The 18,490-nt window shown below is 48.4% G+C and overlaps 5 protein-coding genes across 5 annotated transcripts; 4 read left to right on the top strand and 1 right to left on the bottom strand.

The window, feature by feature from the left end:
• The first annotated feature begins 6 nt into the window (after window positions 1-6).
• On the top strand, window positions 7-1,445 carry SMAC4_01828 (uncharacterized protein). The gene is made up of 2 exons (XM_003348757.2): window positions 7-183; window positions 263-1,445. Exons 1-2 carry the CDS (start codon window positions 157-159, stop codon window positions 1,133-1,135), a joined length of 900 nt encoding a protein of 299 aa, XP_003348805.1. The 5' UTR covers window positions 7-156; the 3' UTR covers window positions 1,136-1,445.
• Window positions 1,446-2,934: 1,489 nt separating this feature from the next.
• SMAC4_01827 (uncharacterized protein) lies at window positions 2,935-5,672 on the top strand (the record flags this gene model as incomplete). Its single annotated transcript, XM_003348756.1, has 2 exons — window positions 2,935-3,748; window positions 3,805-5,672. 2 exons carry the CDS (start codon window positions 2,935-2,937, stop codon window positions 5,670-5,672), a joined length of 2,682 nt encoding a protein of 893 aa, XP_003348804.1.
• Window positions 5,673-5,882: 210 nt separating this feature from the next.
• Window positions 5,883-7,553, bottom strand: SMAC4_01826 (uncharacterized protein). Its single transcript, XM_003348755.2, has 3 exons — window positions 7,211-7,553; window positions 6,958-7,027; window positions 5,883-6,859 (listed from the first exon to the last, which is right to left on the bottom strand). Exons 1-3 carry the CDS (start codon window positions 7,240-7,242, stop codon window positions 6,530-6,532), a joined length of 432 nt encoding a protein of 143 aa, XP_003348803.1. The 5' UTR covers window positions 7,243-7,553; the 3' UTR covers window positions 5,883-6,529.
• A 465-nt stretch (window positions 7,554-8,018) lies between these two features.
• On the top strand, window positions 8,019-10,661 carry SMAC4_01825 (uncharacterized protein). The gene is made up of 3 exons (XM_003348754.2): window positions 8,019-8,396; window positions 8,451-9,115; window positions 9,200-10,661. The coding sequence occupies exons 1-3, from the start codon at window positions 8,337-8,339 to the stop codon at window positions 9,717-9,719; spliced, it is 1,245 nt and encodes a 414-aa protein (XP_003348802.1). The 5' UTR covers window positions 8,019-8,336; the 3' UTR covers window positions 9,720-10,661.
• A 4,525-nt stretch (window positions 10,662-15,186) lies between these two features.
• Window positions 15,187-17,466, top strand: SMAC4_01824 (uncharacterized protein). Its single transcript, XM_003348753.2, has 2 exons — window positions 15,187-16,864; window positions 16,935-17,466. The coding sequence occupies exons 1-2, from the start codon at window positions 15,617-15,619 to the stop codon at window positions 17,031-17,033; spliced, it is 1,347 nt and encodes a 448-aa protein (XP_003348801.1). The 5' UTR covers window positions 15,187-15,616; the 3' UTR covers window positions 17,034-17,466.
• Window positions 17,467-18,490: the final 1,024 nt, after the last annotated feature.

Raw genomic sequence — 18,490 nt, 5'->3', positions numbered from 1 at the left:
TCACGACAACCTCGCCAGTTGCCTAAACTCATCATTCTATCTTTGACCTCATTGTCCGTCCTTTATCAGCCGCTCGTATTTTCGTCGCCTGCGTAGTCAATGCTTTTTTCTTTATCAAAGCAACCACACTCAAACCACCCCTTTCACATTTAAGAAATGCCTCCTGCCGGAGCTGCCTTTGTGGTACGTCATCCCAGCTCCACCTAAAGCCCACCATAATAGGTGACGTCTAGATGGATAATGAAACTTACTCTGCACACAGGCCAAACTTAAGGTCCAGCTGAAACTGGCCATTGCCAGACTGCGCATGGTCCAGAAGCGGGATGAAGCCCTAGCCAAGACCCAGAGACGGGCTATGGCGCAGTTGCTCGATGTTGGCAAGGAGGACTCGGCCCGCATCCGTGTCGAGAACATCATCCGATCAGACATTACGACCGAGCTTCATGAGATCCTAGAGCTCTACTGTGAGCTCTTACTTGCCCGCGCCGGCCTATTAGAGGCGCCTACATGCGACCCCGGTCTCGAGGAGGCCGTCAAGAGCATCATCCACGCCGCGCCCAAGACCGAGATTAAGGAGCTGCACCAGGTACGGACGCTGCTCGCCGAGAAATTTGGAAAGGAATTTGCGCTGCAGGCCGTGGAGAACTCGGACGGCAAGGTGTCGGAGAAGGTTGTCAAGAAGCTTAGCGTCACGCCACCACGGGAGGAGCTTGTCGTTGGCTACTTGGAGGAGATCGCAAAGGTGTATGGCGTGAACTGGCCGAAGAAGAAAGCGGACTTGGGCGACCCGCCTGACTTCATGGACGACGATGAGAACCCGAGTGGTGGACAGGCTCAGAAGAACCTCGAGGCACCTTTGAAGGCGGAAGATAAGGAGGCCGAGGCTCAGGAGGAGCTCAGCAAGGCGACGCCACCAGTGTCATTTGGACCTGCGAGCCCTCTACATGTTAACCCACCACCGCCATCGACCGACAACATCCATCCCAAAGTCACGCTTAACCACCAACAATTACAACCAAAGTCGCCCCCAGCGGGTGGTGGGGTTGTCAAGAAGACGCCCGCAAAGGGGAGCATCGCTGACGGCATCCCTGATGTGGATGAGCTGGCCAAGCGGTTTGCAGCTTTGAAGAAGTAGAATGGTTTTGGATGTCAAATGTACTTTGACAGTCGTTTCGTGGTTTTGCAGAGTCAAGATACGAGGTACGGGAACGATTCTTTGCAGCGGTTCATTGTCGGCCTATGACTTTTCGAGCGAATCATTATCATTTCTAACATTCTCATATCTGGACTACTCGCTTGGTTTTGACTGACCCGTTGAATACCGCCTTGTTGGTGATATGTGACCAGCCGACTTCTTTTGTTTCCTGGATTACCACAACTTCCCGAACCACCGTGCACTTGGTCCTTTGACAGTACATATATCACTTCTCGCATCAATATTCCCGTGGCAACCCATTATGATGGTGCAACAGTCATGGCTGTCGGTCCCTCTACTTGTCTGGGTTATAAACGCCTCAGACCCCATGACGAGTAGTCCCATTCAATGAATTGAGCCCTCTAAACCTTCCCGTACCTTCACACAAACGTCCCTGCCGGCCGCAATTCTAACTTCCATCCCATCTCGCTCCCGCGCACCACCACCAATCAGTCCCCTTCTATCTCTACAGCCGTGCCAGAGGGTACATATAGTAGTTCCAACACGCATACTTCCATCACAGAGGACTGGACCACCCGGGCCCCTGAACGGTCGGATAATGTTACGGTTACGGTGTTGGGCGGCTGGGACCCGCTTCAAGCTGCTGATTCACGTGTTCGATTCAGGGGTGAGTCCTCTATTATCCCAAAATCTTTTACTCTTCTCTCCCTTTTTCTCGTCAGTTCTTCTTTTTTGTATGATCAGCTGCGATCAATTCTTCCTTCCTGTCCTCAGCTTCTGTGCGCCCAGCGAGCTGCAAGTCCACCAACCCTCCTGATATTTTTCTTGCCAGCACTCCTTCTCCTGGACGCTGTATTATCATCAATGGAAGTCTGCGATGATGCTCGCGAGTTGCACGTTAATGATTAGCTGCTTGAAGGTTCCTTCCTGCGTAGGTGAGCTACTTAGCTACAGACAGGCGTGATAGATGGCTCTGTCGACCACGAGAGAGGAAGGTGTCTGGCGATGTTGCGAAGGTCGCTCCTTCCGTGTTCGGCGCCTAAACATGAACGTTTGCTCTTTCCCTTCATCCCAACTCTTCTCTTGATCTCGCACCTGACAGCAGCTGTCTCCTGCAACCCTGATGTGCTCGAACTTACCGTACCAACGAATCGACGCTGCCTAGATCAATCGAGTCCTTTGGCTTCCTTCCACAATTCTACTACCCCGCTGGGAGTTTACTAAAACAAGATATCGCAGATACAACAAGCGCATATCGCGAAGCCAAGGTAACTTTCTCCTATTAATCACGCTTCCCTCACACCTAATCACTTCATTCTTCATTTTGTGCTTCACGGGTGGAAAACAAGCAAGGGCCAACTTGTCTGCGCCATTCACTCACACGCGAACCTGGACAATATTGCGCAGAAGGCCACTCCTCGAATCAACTATTCTTGTTTCTCTTTTCAAATACTCAACCTGATGAAGCCCAACTGCCTACCTGCAGCATCTCTCTCGAATCACGCATTCTTGCATGTTTAGCACTGCGACTGTGCTATCGACTGAAGATCGCCTACCCTGTGGCTTGAGATTTGACGCTGACTATCACGTCTGTCGCAGGCTTCCTCGCGGGGAGAATCCTGTCACAGAGCCGTACACGATCGACCGCGTTCAGAAACCTAACCGGTACTCCTCTCCACAATCGACGAAAGGCCTGGAGCAGGCGCCTGATCTGCTTCGCTTGATCTCGCAAGTTGCAAACAAGAGCTGACATCTCTTCCACTACCCATTGATCGACGATGGGATACAAGGAGGAGATGGCAGTCTTTGCCAGGCGGCTGGGCCTTCGGACACTTGGCGAACTCTCCCTGAAGGAGCTTGCTGAGTGTATCGAAAGCAGGCCAGAGCCAACCGCACGGAGAACAAAGCTCTACGCCTTCATGAAATGGCTCAGCGACCATCTCCTTGAAGTTAACAGCTCTGACGAGGAGTCGTTCAGTCGCGAAATTGCAACATGGTGCCAGTTTGTCAATAAAGCGGGATTCGCCAGTGACAACGTGGTCGGAACCTTTGAGGAGTGGCTTGAAGAACATCGTCAGGTTGAGCCGCTTAGTGCTAGACGGCTCGACATGGCGGAGCTTGAGATCAAAAAGTTTTACGGTCTTCCTATCGAGACACCCCATGGGCTTGGTCCAGCAAGCGAGCATTTTCAGCCGTCACCTCTAGCGGAAGAGTCTTTCCAGCGGGTTTTCCCAGTGAATGAGGCACCCATAGCGCCGCCTGTTGAGGGTTTTGGACACATCCACCCCGATCGTCTCAAGCTGTCCAGCTACGGTGACAGTAACTCCGAGAAAGACGAAGTCATCGACCTAGATGAATGGCGACGTCCCATCGTTGACATCAGCTCTGATGAGGACGCAGAGCCGAAAGCAGATAATGATCTGTCTTTCCTAACTGGATCAAACCGAATGGTGTTTGGCGCCGATGAGACCAACTCAACCACTGAACCCCAAGAAAAGAAAAAGAATAAGACAAGAAGCAAGAGGTATGGGCCAACTGTGGCTCAAGGCAAAAAAACGAACAAGAACCGCTGCGGTCGTTGCAGTATCTCTGGTATGTCGAACTCGTCTCTGTGAGCTTCAGCCATGCTAATTAGACTTCACTCACAGGACATTACCATATGCAATGCCCGACCAACCTCGACCCGACCTATGACAAGAGTCCGCCCGATGATTACAAGTGTAACCTTTGTGGCACATGTGGTGTCCATTATGCGACGGTCTGTAAGAGAAATATGCAACCTACATCGCTCACTCAGCAGCGAAAGCGCTATGCCGAGCAAAAGCGCAAATTCCACTCCAGAACAGGTCCGAGTACCTTGCCCTTGAGGGAGCCAGTTGGAACACGGCATACGAGGAGGGAAAGATCACCACACAGGGAGCTCAGAGACAGACATCACTACGATAGGGATAGGTCGAGAGAGAGGAGGAGGTCTCGGGAGAGATACAGAAGGTGTAGCAGATCCAGATCCAGATCTCAGTCTCCTCCCCGGCATGTTCTACGAAGACGAGACAACCACCGGGCCAACAGGGAGTATCGGTTGAAACACTCGTCTCCCGAACCGAGTTTTCAGGAGCCAGAGCTATCTTCTCCGTTTCATTCTGGAGGCCTGGACCATGATGATTCCTTCAAACGTATCCCCGATGCGCCATATCGGCCTCTGTTTTCACGACCCGCGGATATCAAGATTCGAGGACGGGGAAGTTCTTTCTACTACGATGACGACCAAAAGGGATCTATCCCAGCTCCAGCCTACGGAACTGATGACCTAATGTCCCGTAAAAGGCGCCGGTCGGAAGAACCGGCGACCCGTCAGGACGATTACGCTGATGGTCCAACTGTGGACAAGGGTTTCCTCCTCACCGAGCTGACAGATTTAATTGCTATGACCACTGTCTCGCCTCGAGCACAGGCTCCCATCAGGAATAGGCTGCCGGAGGTGTTCAAGAATGATTTGCGACAGTCTTCCTGGTTTTGGGACCTTGGGCCGACCACTAACGCCACCTTGATCAAGCCAGAACCAGTCCCGGACGTAGTACGGGAGCCCTCGCCTCCCGTAGAGCTGGGTGTTACAGAGAAGAGACTTGACGGCCATCGTAGTACTCAGTATCACCCCGTCGTCTTGGAGCTGTTCAAGAACCGGAAGAATGTCTGGCTTCACAAGATCGACAAGGCCAAGCGCGTCCAAGCGTCGAGTTTCTTCAGGAACAAAGACCCAGAGGAGAATAATGTGGATGTTTCAGCTGATCCAAACGTTGCTGTTGTTCCTGGATCAGTCAGGGACACAGTCATGACAGAAGCGGAGCCCGTTGCTACGCCCATTGATGAAGCCGACACTGCCGTTGCAGTCAACATTGAGACCAAGCCTGATGCCATGCTGACTGACGACCGGCAGCACGCCGACTCTACGTCGACCATTGACGTTGTGATGGAGAATCCTATGACAATGCAGATTCTCCATCGCGACGAAGACGAAGTCACAACCCATCAACCCGACGCAGACAGTCGGGTTGGCTTCAAGCCAGCTATCGATGCCATTATGGAGGATCCTGAGCCTCTTGATGTCTCTGAAGCAGTTGATGTCGTTCAACAAATCGATGTCGTTGCGATTGTCGATGAGATCATCGCCGAGGAGGCGGCAAAGACTGCTTCTGAGGCGGTTGAGCAAGAGCCCCCTTCTATTCGGCTTGCGGCAACCTCGGAGACGCCTATTGCGCCAGAAATAGTCAATGTGGCTTCGGACCAGATCGCTGATGTCATTCGAGATGCCGATGCTGAGCAAGCGACCACAACAGATGACTGTGACAACGCCACGTTCAAGAAAGACACGCAAGTTGACAGTGACTGTGTCGGTTATGACACGGTCATCAAAGACGTGATTTACGTCAAAATGGACCCCCAGCCCGCTGAGACCGAGACTTATCGGCCTGAAGAGCCTGCGGATATGACGGTCTCCGAGGGGTCGCAGGCGCAGTAGTGTCTACACTTGACCGCAGGCCAGGCTGTGGACAAGTGAGGGCCCTCTTTTGAGGGCGGGTATTGATGGTGGACAGTACATAGCAGTGCTGTCAACGTTTGCCATAAACGCCTAGTTCACTCCTGAGCTGTAGAGGCGGTTCATTGATCTACCCACCGACGGCTTTGATGCTCCGGATGACAATATTTGAAGCGGCTGGGGCGGAGAGAACATCAACATCTTATAGAGCAATGCGTTTCGGATCTCGCGAGATGGGTCCTTGTGTAAGATTAGTTAGTCAATTACTCTATGAATAAGCCCAAAAGCCCTCTATGTATGGGGCTGTCGGTGCGGTAAATAGGTAGCTTTCTTGCTTGCTCAGTGCTTGCTGAGCATGAGACAAGATCGTTGCGTTTCCCTTAGTTCCTTTCTTGCCCCATGTATGTGATGTGGGTATAACTTCGACGGTTCCAGTGTGACACTCCATCCAGGCCTTTCTTTCTTCTTCCCTTGTGGCTGCTGGGACTCTTTGGCGACCAAATCTTGCTGATAGTATCATCGAGGTTCGTGTTTTCGCAGGGTTTGAGGCAAATCCTCATCCGGCTGGACCGTGTATCTCGGCTCTCCTCGTTGTTGGTTTGTTTCCGGGAGGTCGTGCTTTTAAGCGGTTCAAGATCATGATATGCCGATGGACGTCTTCTTCACCGCATCAATGCGATTGCCCCGTATCTCCGAGGCCATGTGTCCCCCCAGACCGGTACCCGATTCCCTCCCCTTGGCTCACCGAGCTGTTGAATATCGTCCCTGGTCGATCGATCAATCGCTCACTCAGCCGGCCTTTCCTCTTGCCCCTTTCTTCCCCGATCCCCTCCTCATTATCACTCCAACTTATCCAAATGCTCCAACCTTGTCAACACCACTTGCTTACTCGTCTCCTCGATCTCGCCCGCCAGAAACACCTCGTCCAGGATCGCGTACACCTTGTAAAAGTTGAACACCAGGTCCAGCTCGCACACGTTGCCGAAAAAGCTGTCCAGCACCTCAACGAAGAAATGGATCGCTTCCAGGTAGGCGAGCTCGTTGTCGTTGGTGTCGACGCAGGCGCAAAAAAACAAACCGGCGTAGCGCCGGTAGACGACCTTGTGGTTGCGGAACTCGACGAAATTGGATTGGTATTTTTGGTCGCGGGGGGCTACTAGGCGGTGGATCTGGACAAGAGGGGGGAGTCAGAGGGGGTTTTTGAGAATGGGGAGGGAGCAGATGGGGAGGCAAGGTGGGACAGGGGGGAAAACTGTGATGTACGTACCTCGCCCTTGAGCTTGATCTTCTCTTCGTCGCTGTAGGGGACGTACCACTTTGCTAGACGGGTTTTACCCCTTTTTGTTAGGCGCATGTTAGTCGGGGAAGCTGATGTACGAATATGATGTCTGTCGGTGTATTGCGCATTCGACTTTGCGACTTTGCGACGCATGATGCGCCTTGATGTGATGTAGAAGTGTAGGTCGGAAAGGTCCCTAGGTCCGTAGGTAGGAGACGACAGGACAGGAAATCGTACGTACTGTCGGTTCTGGATGAGAATGAATGACAACATGGTTGCGAATTACTTTTTTGCGACAGGCGGCTGTGTGGGATGAAGCAAAGCCGAAAACAATAAACAGAATAGGTAATCGAACAGAGTAAACCGAACCGCGAGATCCGCCGTTGCTTTGGACTGACTGCCCGGCACTAGAACCGCGTGGTACTGGGTTTTCACATGCGTTGCCCGGGACCGGCTAGTCGTACAACGAGAATCGACCGATGGGAAACAGAAGAGAATGGCGCTTGTGTGTGTGTGTGCAAATGATTGTAAATGATTAGATAGGTACGGAATATGGAATTGTCAGCGGTGATGTCGAAGTCCCGTCGTCCTCTGGGATGAGCCGCGTTCGAGCCGCCCAGGGGTTGAGTGGGGCCCGAGCTTCCTTTGAAGTTCGAACGTCCATCGAGGTGCTCGTTCACACGCAGCGAGCGGCAGGCGGAAGGGAGGGACCCCTGTTTTCCTGTGATGCGATCTGATAGGGGGAACTTCTTGGCGCCTAGAGAAGCTTATCGATAGCAACTCCCTTGCCCGCCCAGGCGCCGCGTCTTCACGTGTCGCGGTGCGACTGGGTTCGACATATTCTGGTGGTTGGTTTCTCGTTTTCAACGCGGTGCTGTTCGAGTCCAAACTTTGATCGATCGAAGGGAGTCGGAAGTCGGGAGTCGGGACCACTGGGGACCACAGAAGTACGAACCTTGGCAATATTGGCAAGGTCCGATTAGCCACTGGGGTGGGTGGCGCCCCGTTCTTTGGGCCGAATGCAGTGCACATGGCAAGCTGAAGCCGAGGACTACCGTTCGGAGGGGACCCATTTTCAACTTTCTTAATTCCATCCCAACCTCCATCACGCCCGTCCATTGACTTGGACGCGAACAACAACAACAACAACAACAACTGCTGCTGCTGCCCGGTGCATGCCGTTCGTTTCATTGCATTAGCTCTTATTTCTGTATACGTCTTGTATCCCCTTAGGTACAACCGAGTCCACGGTTTCTACGAGCACGACCTCTACGACCAAAGAATCCCCAGATCTTGGATGCGACAGACCTGGCTCCCACCCACCCTTTCCCTTCCCGGGCCCGGCGAGGGCTTACCCCATTGTCAAGATGACCGAAAATAGGAGAGTGGCCAAGGACATTATGTCCGGTTTGCTCATCGCTGCAACAGTATGAATGAACTCCGCTAGTCAAGAGAAACCCCGCTGACACACTGCGCGCCAGACAATATCCGTATACTTCATCTTCCGTGACTACGTCGCTCCCCACGTCGCAAAGCTTATCGACCCCGACCGTGCTAAGCATGACCAAAACCTCCTAAGAGCCCAACAGAACCTGGCCAGGTTACAAAAGTCACGAGACGACTCCAAGACTGCCAGCGACGAGTTCGCTGACGACGAGGTCGTCGATGATTCACCACCTGCTCCGCGGGTCGAGGACCTCGTCCTTAACGAGTACGAAAGCCAGGTAGCTCTGGAAGTGGTTGCGCCCGAAGACATCCCGGTTGGTTTCGACGATATTGGTGGTTTGGACGAGATCATCGAGGAAGTCAAGGAAGCCATCATCTACCCACTCACGATGCCGCAACTCTACTCACACGGTGGCACTCTACTATCTGCGCCATCGGGCGTTCTTCTCTACGGCCCTCCTGGTTGCGGAAAGACCATGTTGGCCAAGGCTGTGGCACACGAGAGCGGCGCTTCGTTCATCAACCTGCATATCTCGACTCTTACGGAAAAGTGGTACGGCGACTCCAACAAGCTTGTTCGCGCCGTGTTTTCGCTTGCGCTCAAGCTACAGCCGGCCATCATCTTCATTGACGAGATCGATGCCGTTTTGGGAACAAGGAGAAGCGGAGAGCATGAGGCTAGCGGCATGGTTAAAGCCGAGTAAGTGATGACCCTTTACTTTAAAAAGAGCGCCATGTGTAACCTTGGGCTTCCCGGAGCTAACCTTAAAACCACAACCGCCAGGTTCATGACTCTTTGGGACGGTCTTACATCTACCAACGCGCTCGGTCAGCCTGCCAGGATTATGGTTCTTGGCGCAACCAACCGCATCAACGACATCGACGACGCCATCCTCCGCAGAATGCCCAAGAAGTTCCCCGTCCCATTGCCGGGCAAGGACCAGCGCCGGCGCATCCTCGAGCTCGTCCTCGCCGAAACAAAGATGGATCCCGAGTTCGATTTGGAATACATCGCTCTGGTCACAGAAGGTATGTCCGGCAGCGAACTCAAGGAGGCGTGCCGTGATGCGGCCATGGTCCCCATGAGGGAGGCTATCCGGAACCAAAAGGCCGCTGGAAAGTCGATAAAGAGGCTGGACCCCAGCAAGGTGCGTGGTCTGCGCACAGGGGATTTCTTTGGTCGCAAGGGTGGCGCGCCCAGTCTGGCAGCGGACAGCCGCCCCAGCTCCGTCAGGCCAGAGGCGGCGACAAGCGCGAGGGAGATCTATGAAGTCGACACTGAAACCGAGGACATTCTGTCTTGAGTGATGTGTGGTGGCAGTGCCCGCCGAAAAGTGGGAATCGCAAAAGACACAAAGTGCCAGCCAAGCAGGCAGCATTTAGTGTAGGATCAAAGGACAGCGAAGCTTTTGGAAAGGAAAGCATCACGAGCGTCATATGATTATTTCAAAAAGACTTGTTATAGGGCATTTGTTATGACCAGGTAGAGGAATAGGAAACAGTACACACTACAAGACATGGCATATCAGAATGCGGAGGCGCAGTTTATTGAATCGGATAGAACTCTCACCTTTTACTGGTAGCCTTGCTTCGTATCTCCGGGCTTATCTTAGTTTCTGGAAGTCTCATGGAACGATTCGAATCGGTCCTACCCGTGTGTGACCCAGGAACCAATACATATCACCGAAGTCCGACCTTTCCAGGCAGAATTCGCGGTCCGAAGCAGTAAAGGTTCACGGAGGAAGTCCTGTCCGAAGTCCTTTCGAGTCCTATATATACAGCCTCGTTCCCCATGATGTTCTTATGCGGCAGAGACAACATGGCGCTCAAGCCATTCAAGGCTGTGCAGAATGTCGATGGTTGCCCGGCCTGGCTGTTGATTTGTCTGTTCCTGTGCCTGACCGGTCTGTCTGAGGCTTCGAGGCTTCAATGTGACGACTGCTCGAATCCTTCAGCTGTTTACCTGAAACCGAAATGGAGGCTGCAATATCTATAGTCTCTTCGGTCAACCAAAACAAGACAATACTTTCCCCCTAACACTCACAGAAAACAAAACGCCGATTGAAGTATACATACATACTCGGCCTGTTTCGTTTCGGTCTCCCGTTCTGTTTTCAATCTTCTGTGAACTTCAGTTCTGAATGATGAATGTACAGTAGGCGAACGGCTGGGGGCCAAGCACGTCATTCCCAAAGCCCCACAACAGTATAAACCCCAGCAGATAGCAGGGTACTTCATGGGGCGGCGAGACGTGGCGGGCGGGTGGGGTACCTTGCCATCGTGTGGATCCCGGCTTTGTGTCTCAATGCGACACTGGGCTGAAGGTGGAGCCACATTGCAACGCCGATGGTCGGACAAGGAACGGTAGAGACGGTAGAGACGGTAGACACAACGATAAGGGACATTCGCCGTGTTGTCGCAAAGGATGGCGAATTTGGCTGGCCGCTGGAGAGATATTATCCGATAATCCGGCTGGGGGTTTGGGATACCAGGGCGAGGTTTGTGTTTACTTGCGATGTCGATATAAGTGTAAGAGGTGTTTGGAAAAGGAGGTTCCTGCTGTCACTGATGTGGATATCACTACGTAACTGTATAAGTGGCCCAGATGTTGGGATGATTCAAACTGCTGGCACAATTCGTTTGGATGCCGGATGAAAGAAAACAAAGCAAAACACAAAAGACAAGAAGCGGTCGAGGACTGCAACTGCCCTCTGAGCGAAATGGATGGACGGCTGCAACTGCCTGCTGCAAGGGACCACAATTTGTAGAGGTAGTGTAGCTTCTGTCCTCGGCACCAATGTACATAGCGCTGGACGGCAACAGCAACATGGAGTCACTTATTCCGCTTACAGACTTGGCACGGGGAAGGGAAAAAATAAGGATAAAATCGATTATTTACCACGTGACATCTGCGCTGTTAGCGACGCTCATCAAAACGTGATGCACTAACACAACATGCGCCGTGCTACGACACTGCATAATAATATTACTAGCTTCTTATAGAACTTCGTGCAATTTTAGTAATTAATTGAAGATATTTAGACAATGTGCCTTGAATTTTCAGCGATAAAACTACTGTTATTTTAGAATAATTACAGTTATTAGGCGAAATTATTATATAGTATTATTATACTTACTGTAATATACTATAAGTATAGTCACCTCTTAGAAAATAATTTATATACCTGTATTCTAACTAACTCGCGTCTATCTTATTTACTTTTCCACTTATCTTATGACAAGCTAGGGTGCATATGTCCAGACAGCTAAACTTACAAAAAATAGGATGATGTTTTGCTTGCAAGGCAGAACTTGGAATTGCACACTATGTAGCTAATGCCAACCTGTGACATATCTCTATATAACTACATTCTACAAGTTACATCGCTACTACTTCCTCTTATTACTATTATTACTACTACAACAACTCTATTACTACTATAAATTAAGAATTTGAATTTATTAAAGAAATTTTAAAAATAAAGTATCAATAATTCGCAATACTTAAACGTTAACGTTACCAAAATAGCAATTCTTAACGCGCTTATAAGTACTACTTATATTAGCGAAGAAGATATGGTTCTTCCCGCTACTACCGACGCTTTAATTATAGGCTAAATTATAAATATAAAATTAAAAGAAGCCGTGTTCCTATTAAATATTAGACTTCTAGAAGACTATAGTATTTCCTTTTCTTTTTCTTTCTCATGAATACTCACTTGCATTATTGACTAATTAAGTACGATTTTTCTTATTTTAAATTATTCCAAATATTTCCCAGCCCCGCTATTTCCTAGCTCTCTTAGTAGTAATATTTTGAATATATAATAATAATTTTACTTGATTTCTATAAGTGCCAAATAACGTTAAATAAATAAAATAAAAAGTATTTACGTTGTAGAAACTTATCCAATTCACATTTTAATAAGAAGCAAATGAAATATTAGGATCTTATAAATAATGTTTAACCCCCTAATAATAAAGTACGCCCGCCGGTGGAAAATAATGAATTTATTACTTAATATTAGCGGTACCTACTTTATGTAATTACTTTAAAAAAAAACAGAAAGTATCATTAAAAAGAGTTACATTATAAACTCTTCCGTTTCCGTTTTCATTATTTAAATATTATATTATTTCAATTACGAAACTTCCACCTTCTTATAAAAATTAAGTTTCTATCTTATAAACAAAATATATCGCTAATAATCTACCGCAATTAAAAAAGTATTCTATTACGCGTTTTTAGAATATTACGTTCTTAATAGTTTTATTAAATAGCAAATTTCAATTACTATCAATCCTAATAATAAGTGTTTTCAATTTCAATGAATTGATTATTAATATAATTTCTTAGAAACCAGCTACTTAGGTTGCAACGCAATTTACGAATTGCTTTAATGCACTTTTTATTAGAAGGGTATATGTGACGGCTGGCATCATCTAGGCTGTCACATGCCTGCCATCAAGGCTCCCATTTACATGGGTGCTGTTCAATCAGGTCATCCTATTCACGGGTTTGGCTGTCACTGGTTGTCGCCTGTGGTTTGGGTATAAAACTTAGCTCTAGCATCGAGGGTTCCCTTTTGGGATTTCTTCCCTCTTCAGCTTCTTATTCTTAGTCCAAGATAATCAAATCGTACACAACGTGTCTTCTGGTTACGCCGTGACAATATATATAATAACGCTCGCTTATTTTATAAAAGGTATTTATTATACGTTAAAACAAATCTTTTAAGGAGAAGAAACGCTAGATTTTTAAAGTTAATTACTATTATACTGGTATTATAAAGTATAATTTTGATTAATTATATTACTCTACTACTTAATAATATTTATTTGAATAAAACTTTTAAATATACTAACGTTATTATAGACCGCTTTACCAAAATACAGTACCATATCCCTATTATAAATTAAGAAATAAAAGAATTCGTAAATTATTTTATTAATTAAATTTATTGGTTTGGTAGCCATTTTGATAGTATTCTATATGATAGAAGTATGTGTCACGGCGCTGGCGGACCACTACATCACTAGGCTATGTTCCAAAAGAATACAAGTAACCGAAGCTGGCAATTCGGTTGCTCAAGTGGTCTTATATAGTTGTGATGGCAGTCGAGAGGCACAACTGCAAGGCTGCCATCACAGTATATAATTTATATTATGATTTTAACTTTTGTTTAATAAATGCTTTGTTATTATTTGAAAATCTCCGTTAATTTTCTATCTTTGAATTAATACTTAAATTGAATATATTAATACAGACATAGAGTAGTTTTTGAAAATTTCTATTATTTGGATATAGAATAACTAGGTAAAGTACTTACTAGGAATTGAAATTTAGAAGTAATGATATAATATGATTAATTATTAGTATGTTTCTTTTGTTTATTTATTACAGATATTACTTATATACAAGTATTGTCACAGGTTGACATTGGCTATATAGTGTGCATTCCGAGTTCTGCCTTGCAAGCAAAACATCGTCCTATCTTTTGTAGGTTTGGCCGTCTGAGCATATGCATCCCAGCCTGTCATACAGTCGTAGAATAGTTAAAATACTATATTTAACAAAGAAAGAAAAGGAAGACTGTACTGGAAGAGTGTAATCGAAAGAAGATTTTATTTGCCTCTATACTAAACGAGCGCACGGACGGCAAATATAGAAATTTAGCAAACTAGACCGCGTATATCTTTATCGATAGGCACTAGTGTTTTAACATACCTTAGCATACAACCAAGGCTCACCATTAGGCATTTAGCCTCATGTGTGACGAACGACAGTTTAATCTGCCTAAGTAGGATAGCGGAAGGTAATAACTATCAGTGCTGTTTGGTGAAGCTAAAAGGTTCACAACAAGTATGTTCGTAATACTGATCTCGGTGATAATAGTCTATTAACTACTGTCGAACTATCTAACAATCCAAGTTCTCCAGTCGTCCTTTTATATCTCTTCGTCCTTCGCGAGATATCTGTTTCCGGATGTTCACGCAACCGTGAACCTCTAGTGTGTGGTGATAGGTTCGCGAGCTCACTCCCGTAGTATTAAGCCTTTCTGTCTTTGGGATTGCACAGTTCTAGCCTTTTTGGGTTAGTTAGGCTACCAGCGTCTTGATTGGCCCATGTGTTCTCTTAAGTTCGTAACGTCATGAGAGTATATATTTAAAAGAGAATCTGTTAACCACATTATTAAATATAATTTAAAAATAGCTATTTATATTTAATAAAATTAAATTCTAACGCTTTAATTACTAACTTACAAAACTTATTATTATTAAAGGATATACTTATAGAATTTCCATATTGAGGGCAATTAATAGTGGGCAATACTTTTTAAAGTAATTATCGAAGCAATATTAAAAACAATAAAAGATTGTAAATAGCTTTATTTTATTGCCAACTTTTTAATCAAATTATCCAATGCAGCTAGGAGAGTATATTAGAAATAAAAGTTCACAAGAGTACTAATACAACCTATCTTATATAATCTAGTGGGTTGGTTATACAGTCAATTACCCAAATTTTCAGTGCGGGGTTTACTGGACACAGATTTCTACACAATACACAGTCTTGTCACCACATCGATTTGACCCCTGCACGTGCTCATATTCTACAGGGAACCAGGGGGACAATCTGGATCTTTAACTCGTCCAACCGGGGAGTCACTACTGGCACGACATCGCCCCGAATCCGCCGTTGCCCGTCGAAGTCGGTTTCGTCTTATAAACTGTCCCTGGTTTCGCCATTTTTTTTCTTTAACCTCTTCTTCTCTCTTCTTGCATGTTTATAATCGACGATCAATAATAACTATACCCTCTAAACTCCCCGACTCAACTCGGATTTGTATGACCCGTCCTCCCACCAAGACTTTAACGTCCAGCTACCAACCTCAATTGCCCCTCCATCCAGGCCCAGGTCCACGTACCACCACCAGCATCTCCAGATCCACAACAAACCTCCGTTCTTCGCTCCTGCCGCCGCATATCGCCTAGACCTAACCCATTCAAAGACCGACAGACCGCTTTGACTCATCACACCATCGGCATCTACCCGTTCTATCCCAGCCATACCTTCCATACTACCGGTACTACGCCAGCAGAAATAGCAGTAACACCAACACCGAGAAGCTATACAGAAGCGGTAACAGCTTCTACAACCTTTTCACCACCAAACCACATCTTCACACACACGGCAACAATGTCGACTCCCAACAGTGACAGCCCGGCCGCGCAAGCCGCCAAGAAGGTCTTCTCTCGTCTAGATCTTGACGGCCACCACCTCCCGCCATCACCCGCGCCCTCGAGCCCTCACAATGGCCGGAGAAGATATGCGCTCGCCACCGAGCTTGTCTACACCGAGACCAAGGACCAGTATGGCGCTTCGAGCATCCCCATCTACCAGTCCGCCACCTTCAAGCAGTCGTCCTCCAACGGTGGCAGCGAGTACGACTACACCCGCTCCGGCAACCCGACCCGCACCCATCTTGAGCGCCACTTGGCCAAGATCATGAATGCGAACCGCTGCTTGTCCGTCAGCTCCGGCATGGGCGCTCTCGACGTTATCACCCGCCTGCTGAAGCCCGGCGATGAGGTCATTACTGGCGACGACCTGTACGGCGGTACCAACCGCCTCCTGACCTACCTCAAGAACAACCAGGGCGTGGTCGTTCATCACGTCGACACCACCAACGTCGAAAGTGTGCGCCAGATCATCACCCCCAAGACCGCCATGGTCCTGCTCGAGACTCCCACGAACCCTCTTATTAAGATCTGTGACATCCCCACGATCGCGCGCATCACGCATGAGGCCAACGAGAAGGCCGTTGTCGTTGTTGACAACACCATGCTCTCGCCCATGCTGTTCAACCCGCTCGACGTGGGCGCCGACATCGTCTACGAGTCGGGCACCAAGTACCTCTCGGGCCACCACGATATCATGGCGGGTGTCATCGCCGTCAACGACACGGAGCTGGGCGACAAGATGTTCTTCACCATTAACGCCACCGGCTGCGGTCTCTCGCCCAACGACTCCTTCCTCCTCATGCGCGGCGTTAAGACCCTGGCCATCCGCATGGAGAAGCAGCAGGCCAATGCGCAGCGCATCGCCGAGTTCCTCGAGTCGCACGGCTTCAAGGTGCGCTACCCTGGTCTCAAGTCGCACCCGCAGTATGATCTGCACTGGTCGATGGCCCGCGGCGCTGGCGCCGTGCTGTCGTTCGAGACTGGCGATGTGGCGCTGAGCGAGCGCATTGTCGAGGCCGCGAGGCTCTGGGGTATCTCCGTCAGTTTCGGCTGCGTGAACTCGCTCATCAGCATGCCCTGCCGCATGAGCCATGCATCCATTGATGCCAAGACGCGCGCCGAAAGGCAGATGCCCGAGGACATCATTCGGTTGTGCGTTGGTATTGAGGATGCCGATGATTTGATTGACGATTTGTCGCGTGCTGTAAGTTTTTACCTGTCCCCGTCAGCGTCGTTTCATTGACGAATTGACACTAACCTAATTCGTACGACAGCTTGTTCAAGCCGGTGCTGTTACTCTCACGATAGATGGCTTCCACGCTAACACCGCGGAAGGCGCTGCCGCTGAGACCGCTGCTGCTCCTTCTGCTTAGAGGAAGACAGAAGGGAAATGAAAGCACGTTTTATACCAATTTTGCTGTTGCTTCTTCTCGCGTGTCGTGGTTTTTTTCTTAGACAGATATGAGACCCAAGGAAGAGGAAAAGATCTGGCAGGTCTGTTTACTGTATTTGTATGGGGTTGGACCGGGATGCCATGTGCGTTACATTTTTATACCAGATGAAAGGGAATATGGGGAGAAGGAAACAATCTCATGGGACGGTTATTCTTACATGGGTTGAATGGATGAATGAAGGGTTGGATTAGACCGGCTAGGTGTTACAGACCTGAAGTTGGGTTGAGACGATATGCAATGAATGAGATGAAGGACAGATAGGACGGGGATCGCCCGTCATCTGAGGGTGATATGGAATAGAAAGGAAGTCAAGACCAACTGAATCATCACCTTGAAGCCAACTTCACCATTGATAAAAGGTGTTTATGCTCCCTGATTTACCATTACCTGTCACCCGGCAAGATGGATGCCCAAATAGACCTTGCTCAGACTTAGTTGATAAGTATGAATAGAAAAGAACACGAGAGAAACAAACGAAATAACATCGTTGCCCAGGAAATGAAAGTAAACAGTTGTACAATGGCTCGAGTGAAGATCCGTCGTTGACAATAGAGCCAGAAAAAAAAGCGAGAGAAACAAGAGACAAGCAATCTCCAACGGCTTGGGACAACTCAACACCACTACAACGCTACACTAACTCTGCGTTTCCACTCAAAGACACCCAACAACATCAAACCCAACTTTGCGAGTCCGTTACAGAGCATCATAAAAAGGCTAATAAAGTCTCGTCCATGACTGAAAGGTTGAGATCCTTTTAAGCATGGGCAGTAGACGCAAGGTTTCGGGCTTCTGGCGCTTTGGGAAGGTAGTACGAAACAAGCCACCCGCCCATCCATGTTCGAGCCGTGTTGTATGTTGTTCATTCAGGTGCGTGTATGAGGCTGAGAAGATTTACGGGTAGAAAGGGGAGGGGCTGATGAGCTGAGCGTGAGCCGAACGGGGACCGAACGGAAGCCAGAGGGCTGGGATGGGAGCCGAAAGGAAACGAAAGGTTGAGACGGGTTGGGACGGGTTGGGACGGGAGCCGAACCGAGACCGAAGGGTTGAGACGGAACGGAGCTGGGCAGGGTAAGATACCCGACCTATCGCTGAAGACTGCCTACCGTCGGGGGTATCTTGGCCCCAGTGTCCGAAGGTTGAGGAAGACGAAGGGGAGGAGAAGATGATGGGAAAGAGCGAAAGAGCTAGCTAGCTAGCCCTCGTAAGGGAAAGTTGGAAACTTAACTGTATGAGAGAGCAGGCCCTGTGTGAGAGTGTGGCTCTAAGGCACGTAGATGTAGATGTAGTGTTGAGATTCAGGTATGCATGGAATTTATTCAGGATTACCACAGGTCAAAGGGGCCATGTAACACAGAGCTTAGATGAGATTACAGGAT

This window comes from Sordaria macrospora, chromosome 3 (genome assembly GCF_033870435.1).
Source record: "Sordaria macrospora chromosome 3, complete sequence".
In the NCBI taxonomy this organism is placed as follows: domain Eukaryota; kingdom Fungi; phylum Ascomycota; class Sordariomycetes; order Sordariales; family Sordariaceae; genus Sordaria; species Sordaria macrospora.
This window is presented reverse-complemented; position numbering and strand designations above follow the sequence as displayed.